The sequence below is a fragment of the Rattus norvegicus genome, chromosome 13 (genome assembly GCF_021556685.1).
Source record: "Rattus norvegicus strain SHRSP/BbbUtx chromosome 13, alternate assembly SHRSP_T2T, whole genome shotgun sequence".
Lineage (NCBI taxonomy): Eukaryota > Metazoa > Chordata > Mammalia > Rodentia > Muridae > Rattus > Rattus norvegicus.
The window spans coordinates 9,377,072-9,393,583 of NC_141546.1; the positions used below are offsets into that span (position 1 = coordinate 9,377,072).

The following is a 16,512-nucleotide window of genomic DNA, read 5'->3' on the forward strand; positions in this document are numbered from 1 at the left end:
AGTTAGACCGCAGGGAGACAAATAACCCTATTAAAAATTGGGGTTCAGAACTAAACAAAGAATTCACAGCTGAGGAGTGCCAAATGACTGAGAAACACCTAAAGAAATGTATAACATCTTTAGGCATAAGGGAAATGCAAATCAAAACAACCCTGAGATTTCAGCTCACACCAGTGAGAATGGCTAAGATCAAAAACTCAGGTGACAACAAATGCTGGCGAGGATGTGGAGAAAGAGGAACACTCCTCCATTGTTGGTGGGATTGCAGACTGGTAAAACCATTCTGGAAATCAGTCTGGAGGTTCCTCAGAAAATTGGACATTGAACTACCTGAGGATCCAGCTATACCTCTCTTGGGCATATACCCACAAGATGCCCCAACATATAAAAAAGACATGTGCTCCACTATGTTCATAGCAGCCTTATTTATAAGAGCCTGAAGCTGGAAAGGACCCAGATGCCCTTCAACAGAGGAATGGATACAGAAAATGTGGTACATCTACACAATGGATAATTACTCAGCTATCAAAAACAATGCCTTTATGAAATTCATAGACAAATGGTTGGAAGTGGAAAATATCATCCTGAGTGAGGTAACCCAATCACAGAAAAACACACATGGTATGCATTCATTGATAAGTGGCTATTAGCCCAAAGGCATGAATTACCCTAGATGCCTAGAACAAATGAAACTCAAGAAGGATGATCAAAATGTGAATGCTTCACTCCTTCTTTAAAAGGGGAACAAGACTACCCTTGGCAGGGAATAGAGAGGCAAAGTTAGAACAGAGGCAGAAGGAACACCCATTCAGAGCCTGCCCCACATGTGGCCCATACATATACAGCCACCCAATTAGACAAGATGGATGAAGCAAAGAAGTGCAGGCCGACAGGAGCAGGATGTAGATTTCTCCTGAGAGACACAGCCAGAATACAGCAAATACAGAGGCGAATGCCAGCAGCAAACCATTGAACTGAGAATAGGACCCCCGTTGAAGGAATCAGAGAAAGAACTGAAAGAGCTTGAAGGGGCTCGAGACCCCTTATGAACAACAATGCCAAGCAACCAGAGCTTCCAGGGACTAAGCCACTACCTAAAGACTATACATGGACTGACCCTGGACTCTGACCTCATAGGCAGCAATGAATATCCTAGTAAGATCACCAGTGGAAGGGGAAGCCCTTGGTCCTGCTAAGACTGAACACTCAGTGAATGTGATTGTTGAGGGGAGGGTGGCAATGGGGGAAGGATGGGGAGGGGAACACCAATAAAGAAGGGGAGGAGGAGGGATTAGGGGGATGTTTTCCTGGAAGCCGGGAAAGGGAATAACATTCGAAATGTAAATAAGAAATACTCAAGTTAATTTTAAAAAAAAAAAGAACACAGAAAAAAAATACTTGAAGAAAAATCGTGTTTGCATTGAATGTGGACAGACCTTTTGTTTTTTGTCATGATTCTCTTTAAAAAAAAGGTGAGAAAGAACCAAGTGTCAATATCTAAAGTTCACATGTAGCATATGTAAACATGAATGTGCATGAATGGCTACATAAACACATACACACAAACACACACACACACACTCACTCACTCACTCACACACAATACTAAATAATTTCTCCACTGGATATTTTGATAGACATTTGTCAGTTCATCTGTAAGCATATATTTCATAAATTTGTTTATATCAAGACTTCTTGGCTTTCACTATCTGACCTCCTTATTAACAGAATTTGGGATAATATGCCAAACAAAATTCCACTGGCATACATTATCAAGTATGAAGTGATATCATCCAAAGAATTTGGCCAAGCTGTTGTCAAGAAAACTGAGGGTAAAGAACTGGTATTTAAAGGCAGCAGTAGGGAGTAAAGAATGGTAAACAATGAATACACCCAAGTTGAAGTTGAAGTAAGTAAAGTTCCTGTATCTATCAATGGCAATAGTGTGAAGAAAAAAATCAAAATTATAATTTGTAATCATCATTTGAACTTTCCCTGGGAAGAAGTGAATAAATGACTATTCATCCCAGATAGTGAATTGTGGACAGACCAAAGTAAGGACACCACCAAGGTCCAGTTTCACAAACAAAACTTTTATTATTCTTTCAGAGCATTGACATGGTGTTAACTAAAGGGGCATTAGTGGTAATGGTACAACTACTCTACTGCAACCTCCCTCCCTGTTGTGGAAGCTGTGAATACCTCTAATCTGTAACCTCAAATCCCTACATACTAGAATATCACAAGCTCAATCCCAGCTAGTAAAGACAGAAAAGAATTGTGATTGACTTCTAGGTGAAGGTCCTTTGATCTTCCCCTCACGTCCTGTTACTAAGCAAGGTTAATAGTGCCATTCATAAATCTAGCAACCTCAGTATTGTCAACTCTATAGCTATAAGGCTCAGCTAATATCTTTTCTAACTTCATAATGGGTGAATAGGTTATGTGCAGGGAAAACAGCCATACTGCTCAACAAAGCAGCATGTTTTTCAGAAATTAGATAAACAGGGTTACAGTGCCATAGGCACTTGTATCAAGCTTTCAATAAATAACATTTGTTTAGAAATTCTAAGTTTATATTAAACAATGTATGTACATGTTGACAAATTCTATATTATCATATACATTTCTTTAAGATTTATGTCTCAACTAAATCACTATCACAGATAAGAACAAATGCCAAAACATAGTAATGGTGGCTGAATGTTTTACCTAAAACATTAAAACAGTATATTAACAGTCCAAGTAAGGCAATAAAATCATATTACCTCTTTGTGAAATCATCAGTCTCCATACTGTCTAATATTTCCCACCAAACCCCTGAGAATCTTCAGAATTCTTAGGATATGATTCTAGAAAAGAGTGCATTAATCAAGAGTTGCCATAATAAAGGCTATCTCCTTTTCAATCGTAGCCTGGAGTTTAGGATAAAGAGATCAGATGTTCAAAAGTTAGAATCAAATTAGCAAGAAGGGTAAGTCATAAAAGGTTATTACACACCAGCACTGGTCCAGAAAAGCCTGATGCAGGTGCATGTGGCATTAATAACCTGTCTCCTTATGCACAGGATGGCAGATAGAACATGGGCTTGGACCTTTATGTTAGATCACATAACTCAATCAGGCCACAGTTCCCTGTAACTCTCACTGAGGCAGATGTTAAGAGACAATTTGTCTGCCACCTCCAAAAGTATTTACAATATAAGGTAATTTATTTGTTCCAAGGATAGGGCCAAAATTCCTCAGAGGTATTTCTTTACAGGAGCTGCTCTCTGAGGAGGCTCCTGTTGGATGTCTCATTATCCCTTGCATAGCAGGTATATATTTTTCTCACTTTCCCTACATTTCTCTTTCCTAATGCTATGAAGTTCCTCTCCATTCTTTAAAGTAATCTTATCCTTAATTCTAAGTTCCATTGTTTCTAGATCTCCAGTTACTGCATTGTAAGAATTCGAGAATCACTAAAAGAAGAACTCAGATTTGAATAATATGCAAACACAAAGAGCATTTCTTCTGCAGAAAAAGCCATCATGTGGAGTTTACCTATCTAAGCAAAATGGTGACCACAAGGGGAGCTCACAGGTCACTTTTAAAGACAGTTAGGGTTTTTCTAGTTGCAGTTGGGTCACCATTACCAGGATTGGTTAAGCTATTGCTATGTGGTATCTGTACACTTCTGATTGCTTCATACCTCAAGGGAGGAAGAGAGAGTTACCTTACCGTAACTTTTTCCATATATGTTGTAAGCCTCTGGCCAGATGTTGGGACAATTGCTGATTCACTGCCTTTTTGATGTGTGTGTGTGTGTGTGTGTGTGTGTGTGTGTGTGTGTGTGTGTTTGTGTTTTCCAAGAAGCCTTGGTTGTCCTTCCAGAAAATTGAAGCTTAAGGCCTAACATGGCTGTCTGTTCTAATATGGAGTGAGTTAGGTTCTCTCACTATTTTCTCTAATGCGCTCCCTCTCACCTGAAGGACCAATCATTGCCTTGAGCCTTTCCTACTTAATATAAATAATTGGAGGGAATTATGTGACAGCTCCGTTTCTGGACCTGCTACTGTTCTTGTTTTGTTCAATAATCACTAATAGGTGTTTCTACTTCAGTGTGGCATGTATGATCAGCTTACAAATGAAGGATTCCTTGGACTCTATGTAGGTTGGTTCTATTCTGTGTCCCTCCTTGTAGGAGAGATCGTACAGAATTCAGGAATATTTCTATGAACTGAGCAGCATCAAAGATGAAAAACAAAAATAGCTGCTGTAGGAAACACACTAATGTTCCTTTCTCTCTTCTCTCTGCTCTCAGGATCAGATGTAGCTGACTTTGATGGCCGGAGCACACTTTTATACAGGTTCAATCAGAAGACGATGAGCACGCTCAAAGATGTGATCTCCCTGAAGTTCAAGAGCATGCAAGGAGATGGGGTTCTCTTCCATGGAGAAGGACAACGTGGAGACCACGTTACCCTTGAACTCCAGAAGGGCAGGCTAGCTCTATACTTGAACCTGGGTAAGGTCAGACCTATGCATATAATGTGTATAAGATTGTTGAGGACAGAGGTGAAGCTAGGATATCTTCCTCAAGGACTGCCCCTTCTTTTTGTGTCAGTCTCTCTTTGAATTTGTAGCTTACTGATTTGACCAAGCAGACTGACAAACAAACCCCAGGGATCCTTCTGTCCCTACTTCCCCTTCCTACCCTCAGTCCATGAAGCATGAGTTGGGACTGCTTGCTTTTTATCTGCATTCTAGGGGTTGAATTCAAACCCACAGCCTTGTACTGACTTGCCACTCATTGGATATCTGTGGTTGAAAAAAAGGCAAAGTTAATCTGAAGTGGGACAATCTTCATATTTAGGTTTCACAAAGGCTGCAAGTTAGAAATAGAAACACAGAGATAAAGGATGTAGGTACTTTTAGATCACTGAACCCTGAATTATATGTTGTTACAATTGGTTTCCTTCTTTCTAATTTTTTTATAGTTTCAATATAGAAGGGAGGTTTAAAGACTAGCTGACAGGTTTAAAGATTAGCTTAGAGGGGAAAATAGTTCTAAACATCATAGCTGCTTTCAGTTTGTGTGTGTGTGTGTGTGTGTGTGTGTGTGTGTGTGTGTTTTGTGTTGAAAGAACATTAGCAGATGCACATACATGTGCACACACATGTGGAGCTCTCTGTGTAATATTGCCTTGAGACAAAGTCTCTTACTGACCCAAAAGCATATTTGAGTCTAGGTTGGGTCATCAGCAAGTCCTTAAGATCTACCAATTTCTGTCACTGAGTGCTGAGGTTATAAGTAATCATGGTCATGCACACATTTACTACTACTACTACTACTACTACTAATAATAATAATAGTAGTAGTAGTAGTAGTAGTAGTAGTAGTAGTAGTAGTAGTAGTACATGAGTTGTAAGAATACAAATGCAGGACTGCAGGTGTTCATACTTGACTTTTTTTCAAGGAAACTACAACACATGGGATCATCTTCACACATATCAATTGGACTCAGTGTTGTGCTATGAAAGGGATCTATTCCATTTTTCTATTTACTTTTTCTTTATGCAAGTAGAACAGCAACTAATTTCAAATATTTCATTTACATGGTGGTACTTATTTTTTTCTTTCTTTCTCTCTTTCTTTCTCTCTTTCTTTCTCTCTTCCTTTCTCTCTTTCTTTCTTCCTTTCTCTCTTTCTTTCTTTCTTTCTTTTGTAGAGATATCATTCTGTGATACCAGACAATATTTCTATGTATGGGAAACTACAGCATAACTTCTTAATATCTTTTAATCTATATATTTAACATAATTTTTCAGAGCTCAACTCTAAAGTAATTTTTAAAAAAATTATATGTACCTATTATATATTACTTTTCATAAAAGCCTTCTATATCCAAAATAATGCAAAACAAAAAAACCCAACCAAGGAACCCAACAAAAACACCTAATTGATGGGAAAAAAAAAACCAAAAAAAAAAAAAACCAAAAAAAACCCACTTGTTTTGTTCTTCTTAGTGAGAGGTACTGTCTGCATATGCTAATGAAAACTAACCCCAGGCCTTTCCTTTGTTAGAATGGCCTGTCCCTTGAAGGGTGAGCCTGGGAACTGAATAGCAGCTGTTCAATAAAGAGTATGTTCCTGCCTTTCTACAGTAGAATTGTTTTCCCTGTCTGAGTGAGCTGTTCCCTTGGACTAGCTTCACTGACAGTAAGTCTGCATTCATTGGACCCAAGTTCTCACCTGGGGAGAAAAGGAAGGGATTCTCTTAAGCCTTCTCATGGAATAAAGGAAAGGAAAGACAGGTCCCGGGAGGTAGGTGCTGAGTTCATTTGTGCACAGAGGAAGACAAAATGACCTCTTCTTTCATGAAAAAAAAAAAGCAAACAGATAAAATGTGTGTTGTAGAAAAAAGAAGTGGCTTTTTGTATTTTAAAATTGATAAAATGCATTGATTTATTTTTACTGTTGTGGTGTGTCATGGTACAATTGTCATGGCACAAAGGGCAGAGGACAGTTTGCATGGGTTTGGTCTCACTTTTTTCTATGTGATTGCCTACAATCCCATTAAGGTCAACAAGCTCAATGGCTTATCCCTTTACTCTGTTGAACCATCGTTCTAGGCCCCAGAGGGGCTGCTTTGTGAGATTCCTTTCCTTTTTACCCTTTATTATGTATTAATATAAAGGAGAAAACACATTGTTCTTAGTATTTATTATATAATAAGCAGGAATGTATAGTTTAATACAAGGTACAAGCTCCAAGATACACAGGGACATCAACACAAGCTATATTTTAGTCATCAAGAATGTCCATTGTACATGTTAGCTCCCAACAGCAAACAATGTGGGCCTTTATTCTGATCCTTCTTCAGTGGCAGCACCAGTTATCTGCTTGGTCTTCCCAGTAAATATAAGGAAAATAAGTAGGAAGTACCAACACATTTCCAAGATTTATTTGTAAGATTGATGCCTGACATATAAGATGAATACAAAATATGCTTTGCAGAGTTGACTCTGTTTCTAACTTTCTTGTAATATCACCCTAAGTAACTGAATTCAATTTCCAGTCCCTAACCTTGTACTTTCTTTCAATCCCAGTATTGGGCAGGAGATACAAGGAACCCTGGGTCTTGATAGCCATTCTCCCTAGCTTATTTGGTAAATTGTAAGCCAGTAGCAAACTTTGTTTCAAACAAACAAACAAGAAAAAAAATCCAAAACAACAAGGTGGAGAATAATTAAAGAACAATACTGGAGATTAAGCATGTGCACACGTGCGCGCGCGCGCACACACACACACAGAACCATACTTGCACACGCACACAGAATAACAATAAGGAAGATAGCTAAACTAGAGACAGCACACTGTTCTTCAAGTGGCAGCTTGTTTTATCTAATGTGTGCTGTGATCGTTGGGCAGAACTGGTTCTGTGATGAAATTTCACTAGGTAGTTGCCTTGTCCTATTTTCCAAGTATAGTACACAGATTTAAAAAAAAAATTACTCTCTGGGCATGAGATTTTACTCTTCATGGAGGGGTAGAGTGTCTTCCCTCCCAACATTCAAAGGATTCCTTTCAATACCTATGGCAATCTGCCTTCTGTAGAATTACAAAGGTAAGAACAACACGGGGACATGGAGAATTAAAGAACAGAATGGAGTGGCTGGTGAACTGTGGTTAAGTTCTGAGCAATACATCAATGGAGCATGCAAGTTACTCATCCTTACAAAAGTTCAGTGTTTTTGAACTGAAGTGGAATATTAGGAGATCCCAGCAAAAATAGATTCAGAATAATGAAAATCTTGCCAAAAACAGTAACAAAGCTAGGTGTCATTTAGGGGCCAGGTTCAGGCTCAGAGGCTAATGCTATAGACTCTATGACAACTTGTTAACACAGTGGCAACTTTAATTAACTCTGCAAAAACCAGTGATCATATATTCTATAGCTCCTTTGAATTTTAGACATCTTATTAATCAATTAACATGTATACATAAAATAATGATCAAATCTTCCAAAAGGCCTTTTCTACTTTTCAAGTGTCTACATTCAGCTAGTTTAATATATATGCATATGTATATCACATTTAAGACATATGTCAATCTTAGCCAGTATTTCCTTTTTGTTTTGTTATATTGGGAGACAGAGGCTCCTGCATCCAGACTGGGTTTTAACCTTGCTATGTAGCTGAGAAGGAACTGGAACTTCAGGTCCTTCTACCTTTACCTCTGGACTTCTAAGATTATAGTCACCACATATCTGGTTTATGCAGTGCTGGTCTTAAAACCCAGGATCTTTTGGATATTATGCAATTTGACAATTATAATACTTTGACAATGGAGACACATCTCCATTCTCTATATATGTTATTTCTAACTGTATTCTATGATGACTGTTTATTATGTAAGATCCCATAACTGTACACCTTTGAGTTACCTAGTGTTCTAACACTGTAAATCATATCAAACTATATGTCTGCATCAAACAGTATACTAATAACTATCAGGTAGATGGTCAATATCTGTGTTTAAGCTATGAAGGTGATTGTTCAAGGTGATCTTAAGTTCATTAGAACTGATTGTGAAGGAAGACAGATATTTTAGTCACTGTCAACATATATGAAAAGTTCTTCATAAATTCAATAATTTATGAAATAGGCACATGATAAACTAAGTATTCATTATCTGTTGTTGTGCTAAAATACCTGACCAAAGGATCTTGGGGAAGAAAGGGAGGGAGGAAGGAAGGAAGGAAGAAAGGAAGGAAAGAAGGAAGGAAGGAAGGACTTATTATACCTCGTAAGTCATGGTACAGTCCATCATGGTAGACATGATGTTTATGGCTACATTACATCAGCAGTCAGGAAGCAGAACAAGAGATGAATGTTCATACTCAGTTCACTTTCTCCTCCTGACTCACTCCTGGTCCTCAGCCCACATTACTTGTGCTCCACTTTGAAGGTGGGTCTTTCTACCTCAACCCTGTCTTAGAAACTCACTCACAGATATTTCCAAACATTTGACTTCTAGATGATTCAAAATTCTGAAAAGCTAGCAGTAAAAGTAAGCAATAAGCTGAACACTATTGGTCTACAGGTTGTACTTTTCATTCCCTTCTTCTAAAATATTTCTACTTTCTTCAAGCTTTGTAACATTAATTAAATCATAGCACCTGTCCACCTACTAAAGCACATCACAGAAAATCATTATGAGAACACCTTTATATGGTAGGAAAGTCAGAGAAGCTAGACAATAGTGAGAAGCATGGACTGAGCAACTCATGCTGGATTTCCAATTACAGAATTTATTATGTTATTGATACCTAGTAAGTTGGCCTATCATTTTAAGAAGGCAGGTGGTGCTGACATGGGATCAAGTCATATGGAATGAATTCCCTTGGTTATAGTGTTCTCACTTGGGCCCTTAGGAGACCACTCGTGAGTCCTGCATGTAATAAAAGCCTGCTACACCACCATGTCTTCCCTGTCCTGGAAAACCTAAACAGCTGTTAAGTCAAGTAGGGCTGAGCATTAACTGATTTTTAAGGTCTTTGTGTAAGTTAAACAGCTTTTATGCAAACAACCATGTATTATTTTTTCTGAGTTGTGATGAGGAATGATTGAAACAATGTATGGAAGTGTTCAGAGATATAGCCCAGTGGTTAAGAGCACTACATTTCTTGGAGAGAACTGGAGTTGGGTCCTGGGATCTATGTCAGAGCTCTCATACCTGTCTACAATTCTAGCTCCAGGAGATCCAATGCCTTCTTCTGGACTTCATGGATTCACATAGATCCACATACAATAAAATAATGAATTGTTTAAAAATACAAAAGCAATATGAGTAATACCATTACCTATGTAAGAAAATTGATAAGTTTGAAAACATGATTATTAAGTAAAGTGTTTGCAGCTCAGGATGAGTGTCTGAGTGTTGGCCTGTTCACCTTCAGAATCCATAATGAAAGACTAGGTTTGATAGCAAAAGTTGTAAACTCAGGACTGGGGAGGCAGAAACAGGTAGAATCCTGGAATCCTCTGTACACACTCACACACACACACACACACACAAACACACACACACACACACACATACACACACACACACATATTCTAATCATAAATACTTAAGGTGCTGACTTAGAGATGTCTCAGCCATTAAAAGCACATTTGCTTTTACAGAGGAACTGAGTTCAATTCTGAGGACCCACATGGCAGCACACAACCTTGGATTAATTCTAGTCCCAAGGAACTCAATGTCCTTCATGGACTCATAGTATTTATTGATGTTTTTCATAGCTATGTTTTTTATGCACTTGCCCATTTCTATTCCACTTGTTTAAACCCAATGTTTAGAATTTTAAGTTATTAGATATCATATTTAATGATATTTTAAATATCATTAGATATTCTATTTTTATTCATCTAAAATATAGTTTTTACTCATTAATATTTACAATATTAGAACTTCATATATGTACTTTAACATCTATCATATCTTTTTGTTTATTTTACATGTATGTTTAATCTTTATCCAAAATACTGAACATTGTGTTCATTATTAAAATCATTAGCCTTTTTTCAGTGATTTACTAATTTATTCTTGTAGAATACATTTTCAGAAAGCAAATGATTAGGGCCAAGAAGTAATGCTCCCTGTTCTGACTTGGACTTTACCATGTAGATTGCTTTGTCTGCACTTCAGTAACCCTTGCTTTAAAGATGTCCATCTGAGATAGTATATTAACAGGAATCAGATAGCGCAGACTGTCTACCTTCCTGAATAAAGCAAGAAACATCTGGGTTTATAAATGCAAAATAAATTAATGGTAAAACAGGCTAGGGTATTTCTTCTGATCTCAAAGCAGGGATGGGTTGTTATGAAAAAGGTTGTTATGGTGATTCCTTTTTCTTTTCTGTTTTTCATATGTTCACATGTTAAACATGTGTGTGCAGAGTTTTTCCTTTGTTTGTTTGTGGGCACACATGCATGTGGGTGATAATGCATCTGTATGAACCTGCAAATGGAGGCCCACCATTGATGTTGAAAATCATCCATCATTGTACTTCATCTTTATTAATCAAGGAAGGTCTCTCAGTTCAACCCAGATCTCCATAAGATGGGGTGTCTTGTGAGGCAGTTTACACTGGAATACTCAGTGTCCACTGTCCAGGGCTGGAATTACAGTGAGTCACCACATGAATTTACTAGGGTTTCTAGTGATCTATAATATGGTTCTGGAGCTTGCAAAGCAAGAACATATACTGCTGAGCTATTTCCCCAGCCCTCAAATAGTGAGTCTCAATAAAAAATATATTCAGTACTAAAGTAACTGAAAGAGAAAAGCAACATTCAAAAAGTCATAGAACAGGAAGATAACCTCAAAGTTTATACTGACAAAATCCAAATTGTTGTCAAACAAATGGTCAAATGTCAGAGAATATGGTTTATAAGAATGAAGAGATTGCTCAACTCTATACCAAGAGGAATACACACTAAGTTACTTAAAGGGGTGGCTCAATGGGTCAAGTGTTTGCCACATAAATGAGAGAATCTGAATGTGGATCACCAACACCTGCTTAAAGCCAGACTCTCTATAACTTTGTAAAAGTTTTTACTGCAGGATGAGAGAAAGAGATAAAAGAGAATCTCCAGACATTTATAGGAGGGTTACTCAGGGATAATAAGGGGCAAACAAGATACCCTGTGTGAAGCAAATTGGAAGGTGAAGACTGATGTTCAAGGTTGGCTCTGACTTCCAAAGGTGCATCTTAGTACACACACACACACACACACACACCTAATGTGTTAAAATTACTCAGAAATATAATTGTGCCTAACAGATAGTCATAAATTATAGCAGGAGTTTAAGTTGGCATAACTTTTAAAGATGCTGAACCAGCAGCAGACATTAAATTTTACATTGCTGCTAAACTAACCTTCCTTCTGTGCAGTAATCTTACACAGAGTCTGGGAGGGTGCTGGTAGCCTTGTCGGTCAGCCTTCTTCTCCTGAAGATCCTTACACACACACACACACACACACACACACACACACACACACACGATTTATAAAGATTTAAAAATACATGACAGCTTCAGATTAATTTTAAGACAAAATCTGTGTGATAGTGGCAGCCATTACCTTTTTGGTGGAGGGACTCAGTTCATACAGTAAGTAGTTAAAAGTTGCATCTAAAATGTTGAGGGGTTTTTGTTTGTTCTGTTTGTTTTTCTGTTCCTTTATGCACAGTCACACTCTTTATGGCCACTGGCTTGCTCCAAAGTTGGTCAAGATCTGCTTTCTTCATTCACAATCCTCAAAAGTCGATTTGTGTATATTTAATTGCTTTTTTAAGCATAGAAACTTCTTTTAATTTTATTCCTGTGGTCAATAGTATAAACATTCCTGTCACCATGCAAATGCTGATGTCCTGGAAACCTGGGATAGCTTATATTTTCTGTCAGTAGAGTCTGGACCTGGGCTCTGAAATCAGAGGGAAAAACCTATGTATGACTCCTAGTAAATGGCCAGTAATATGCAAGGTAGAAGGACAGCTCTAGCTGGGTTTGTTTGAAGAAGCCTCAGGTAACCAGCAATCAGTGCTGTTGATGGGTAGGATTCAAAGATGCTGTAGCTAAGACTCCATTCTTTTCTTCCTCCCTGTTCAGATGACAGCAAAGCTCGGCTGAGCAGCACAGTGCCCTTGGTCATCATGGGTAGCCTTCTAGATGATCAGCATTGGCATTCAGTTCTCCTGGAGCGAGTGGGCAAGCAGGCAAACTTCACTGTGGACATGAACACACAGCACTTCCAGACCAAGGGTGAGACAGATGCTCTGGACATAGACTATGAGGTGAGTTAGTCCTTCCCATGGGTTCCCAGGAATAAAGGGAGGTCTGTAAATAGAGTGCTTAAGCATCTTCGTCTGGGTTAGGCTACAAGGGAGGAGTTTCCCAGGAAGATCTGCACTGAGGTCTAGAAATGCTTTGGTCAAGCTTTGTTTCCCTGATAAGGTATCAAATGTATAAGTTAAAAATCAATACTTCTTTTTACTCTCCATGAATATATGTGTATGTATGTATGCACGTGTATTTGTATGTTTATGTGTATATATGTATACATGCATGCATGCATAATGTATGTATGCATGTATGTATGTATATATGTATTCTACTATACTCTGTCCAAAAAAATGGTAAAAAGTGGTTTATTTCGTTTTTATGATTCCTGATTAGAATCCAAAATTTTGGAGAAGTGAAAGCAAGAACTGGAATCCTAGTCAATCACAATTCATGCACAGTGAAGAGAAAAGAAAATAAATGCATTTTTCTCCCTTGTTTATTCTCAAGTAGGTTTCTTAACATTTGTGCAGTACAGGGCCCAACCCACATGATTTCAGAGACCACATTCAGAGTGATTATCCCTACCTTGATCAGCCATCCAAACAATCTCCCTATAGACCAGAAAGAGCTCAGTCTAAAAAAGGCTCAACTGATTCTCTCTCAGGGTGATTCTAAGTTGTAGCAAGTGGACATTTAAAGCTAACAATAAATATGTACATGTGTCTTTAAATTTTTACATATATGTGGTGTGCTTATGTGTGTGTGTGTGTGTGTGTGTAAGAAAAACAAAAAATTTGCAGAGTTCGTTTCTGAGAGTACCCTGGCTGTCAAGCTCTCTTTCAAGTTCTGGCTCCAGAAGGGCATTAGAACTAGCACTAATTTATCTCAGTGGCTCCATGATGCCGCTATCTACTTTCTGACCTGCTGTCTGTGAGTCATCCAAACATGACACCCTGTCAGGCTGCCCTACCCTCATCCACAGCTCTCTTGGCTGGTTTCCACCATGCCAAGCATATACATCACAATTCTGTGGTGGGCCGGGTGCATCTGGCCACCATACACTCTCTTGAACTCAATTAAGTCACCACATGAAAGAGCACACCACACAATAAACTCATCCAATTGATAAGATGTAATTAGCCCATCTAGACAACATAAAATACTGTGCTCATCCAACCCTTAAGGATAATCACTACAATCTGTAATATGTGCAGAGAAGAATCATTTATCCTTGAGCAATTTCCATTAGTTGAAATAATAAAAGTTACAGAAAATACCAAGAAAATCTCAGCATGAGCTAGCAAGATGGCTCATCCAGTAAAGGGATATGTTGTCAACCCTGATGACTTGAGTTTAATCCTCAGAGTCACATACTAGAAGTCTAATTTAAAAATTTCAGGTGTTTTAAAATCTGGGTTTTCAGAAGGCCTCATTAACTATTAGGTTATAACTGTGTTAGAAACTGAACCCAGATCCCTGGTGGAAAATATCAGTGAAATGTATCAAACTACACCACAAAAAAGGGCACATATCTTGTAGTTCAGTAGTTTGTGTACCATAAAGTAGGGTATCCAATGGACTGTAGAGAGAAGGATGGGTCTCTTGGCGTTGGGGCAGAAGGAAACAGGACATTTTGTTCAGAGAAAGAGGTACAAGGTTTCCAGCAGGAGACTCCAATTAGTCTTGAAAGAAGGATCCAGTTAACCTAACTAAAAGCTGTATTAGTTAGTGTTTTGCCTCTGTTAACAGACACCAAGACTAAAACAACCCTTATAAGGGAAATATTTAATTATGTCTGGCTTACAGCTTCAGAGGTTCAGTCTATTATCATCATGGCAAATCATGGCAGTGTCCAGAGAGGCATGGTGCAGGAGGAGCTGAGAGTTCTATATCTTTATCTGAAGGCCTCTAGGAGAAGACTGCCTTCCACATAGCTAGGAAGAAGGTTTTAAGACACATATCCACAATGACATACTTCCTCAACCAAGGCCACACCTACTCCAAGAAGGCCCCGTGTACTCCAATAAGGCCACGCCTCTTAATAGTGTCACTCATTGGGCCAAGAAAATTCAAAACACCACAGAAGATAAGTTGTAGGTGGTATGTATCAGGCTCCAAATCAGAAACGTCAAGAAACATAGTGTGTAAGGTTTAAAACAGTAACAGTGCTTTGCAGAAATTCGTTAAGTACAGGAGGAACAAAGGTTAGATTTTCAGAAATTTTGAAAGTTGCTTAGTAGACATGTTCATTATTAAAACATAAGTTACATAAATATGATTAAACAAGTTGAGCATTATATTAAATAAAACATTTTTGAAGAAATACATTTGTTAATTTGTAATTATATTACCATGTAGTCATTTCTCATTTACCTCTTTACACACCAGAATTGCTGTAACTGCTTTGTCTGGAGAAGGTAGTATACCAAGATGATGATAAGCACTGCAAGCTCAGGTTTGACTCACTGTTTTATAGATGTCCCAGGCCAGGAATCAGCAACCTTATTTATGTCTGATTCAAAGCCCATTTTCTGTGGCTTAGTTGGTGAAGATCAATGTGTGTGTGTGTGTGTGTGTGTGTGTGTGTGTGTGTGTGTGTGTGCGTGTGTGTGTGTGTGTGTGTGTGTGTGTGTGTGTGTGTGTGTGAATGTATCTGTTCCTTGGGGTTGAACCTGCAGGCATTCATATGCTTGGAGGCTATTCTATCAGTAAGCTATATCATCAGTCCTTTTTCATTTTTAAAATTAATTTTATTTAAAATCATCATATTAAGACAGGAGTCATGTAGCCCAGACAGGTTTTGAACCTTCTTATACTACAAATCCATCCTCCTCTACTTCTTGAGTACTTGGTATGCACTTCCCAATCCCCTCTGTGTGGTGCTAATAATCTAACTTTACCAAGAAAGCTATATCACCAGCCCCTATTTTTTTTTAAATTCAAGAAAATATGCCACTCATTATCTGCCATAGGTTACTGATTGAGATTATAGCCTATTAGACTATAATAGTCCTACCCTATTAGACTACTTTTTGGCATTCTTAAACGTTAAAAAAGAAAAGGAAAATAAAGAAAAAATGTGATAAAGATTTAAATTATAGATAAAATTTTAGAAAATTATACTGTACAGGTTCAAAACCATTCTATAAAAAAATGCTTGCCATGCTACTATATAACAAAAGCAAATACATTGTTTATCATTACTAAGTTATATGCAACAGATTCTTTATTCAAAATAAGCTCATGAATTTGTCACACACACACACGTATACTTATACTTGTAAATACTTGTCCAGTGCCTCTCTGTGTGTGTGCCTGTGCCTGTGTGCCTGTGCCTGTGTGTGTGTGTGTGTGTGTGTGTATGTGTGTGTGTGTGTGTGTAAGTGTCCCTCAGGTAGGACAGCAAAATTCTAAACCATTACTACCATTCACATGGGACAATGAGAGTCAGCATATAGGAATAAGCTACAGGATACAGAGAGAAGCTGAGTGAGTACATATTGCCCTTGAAGAGGACTTGAGTTTAATAGTAGCATACATACAGGGTGACTCACAACTGCCTGTGTCTCCAGCCACAGGGAATCTTATACCTTACCCTGGCTTCTTCAGATATTTACACTCACATTCACAAATTCCCCCTTTAAAAATATACAAATATCCTGTTTTTTAAAAATAA

At 38.0% G+C, this 16,512-nt stretch overlaps 1 protein-coding gene across 2 annotated transcripts in view; it reads left to right on the top strand.

The window, feature by feature from the left end:
- Positions 1 to 16,512, top strand: part of Cntnap5a (contactin associated protein-like 5A) — a 982,002-nt gene that overhangs the window by 420,208 nt on the left and 545,282 nt on the right. For both annotated transcript variants that reach the window (XM_087580548.1, NM_001047865.2), the window contains 2 exon segments: positions 4,303 to 4,506; positions 12,663 to 12,847. In XM_087580548.1, the coding sequence (XP_087436674.1) occupies positions 4,303 to 4,506; positions 12,663 to 12,847 (389 nt within the window).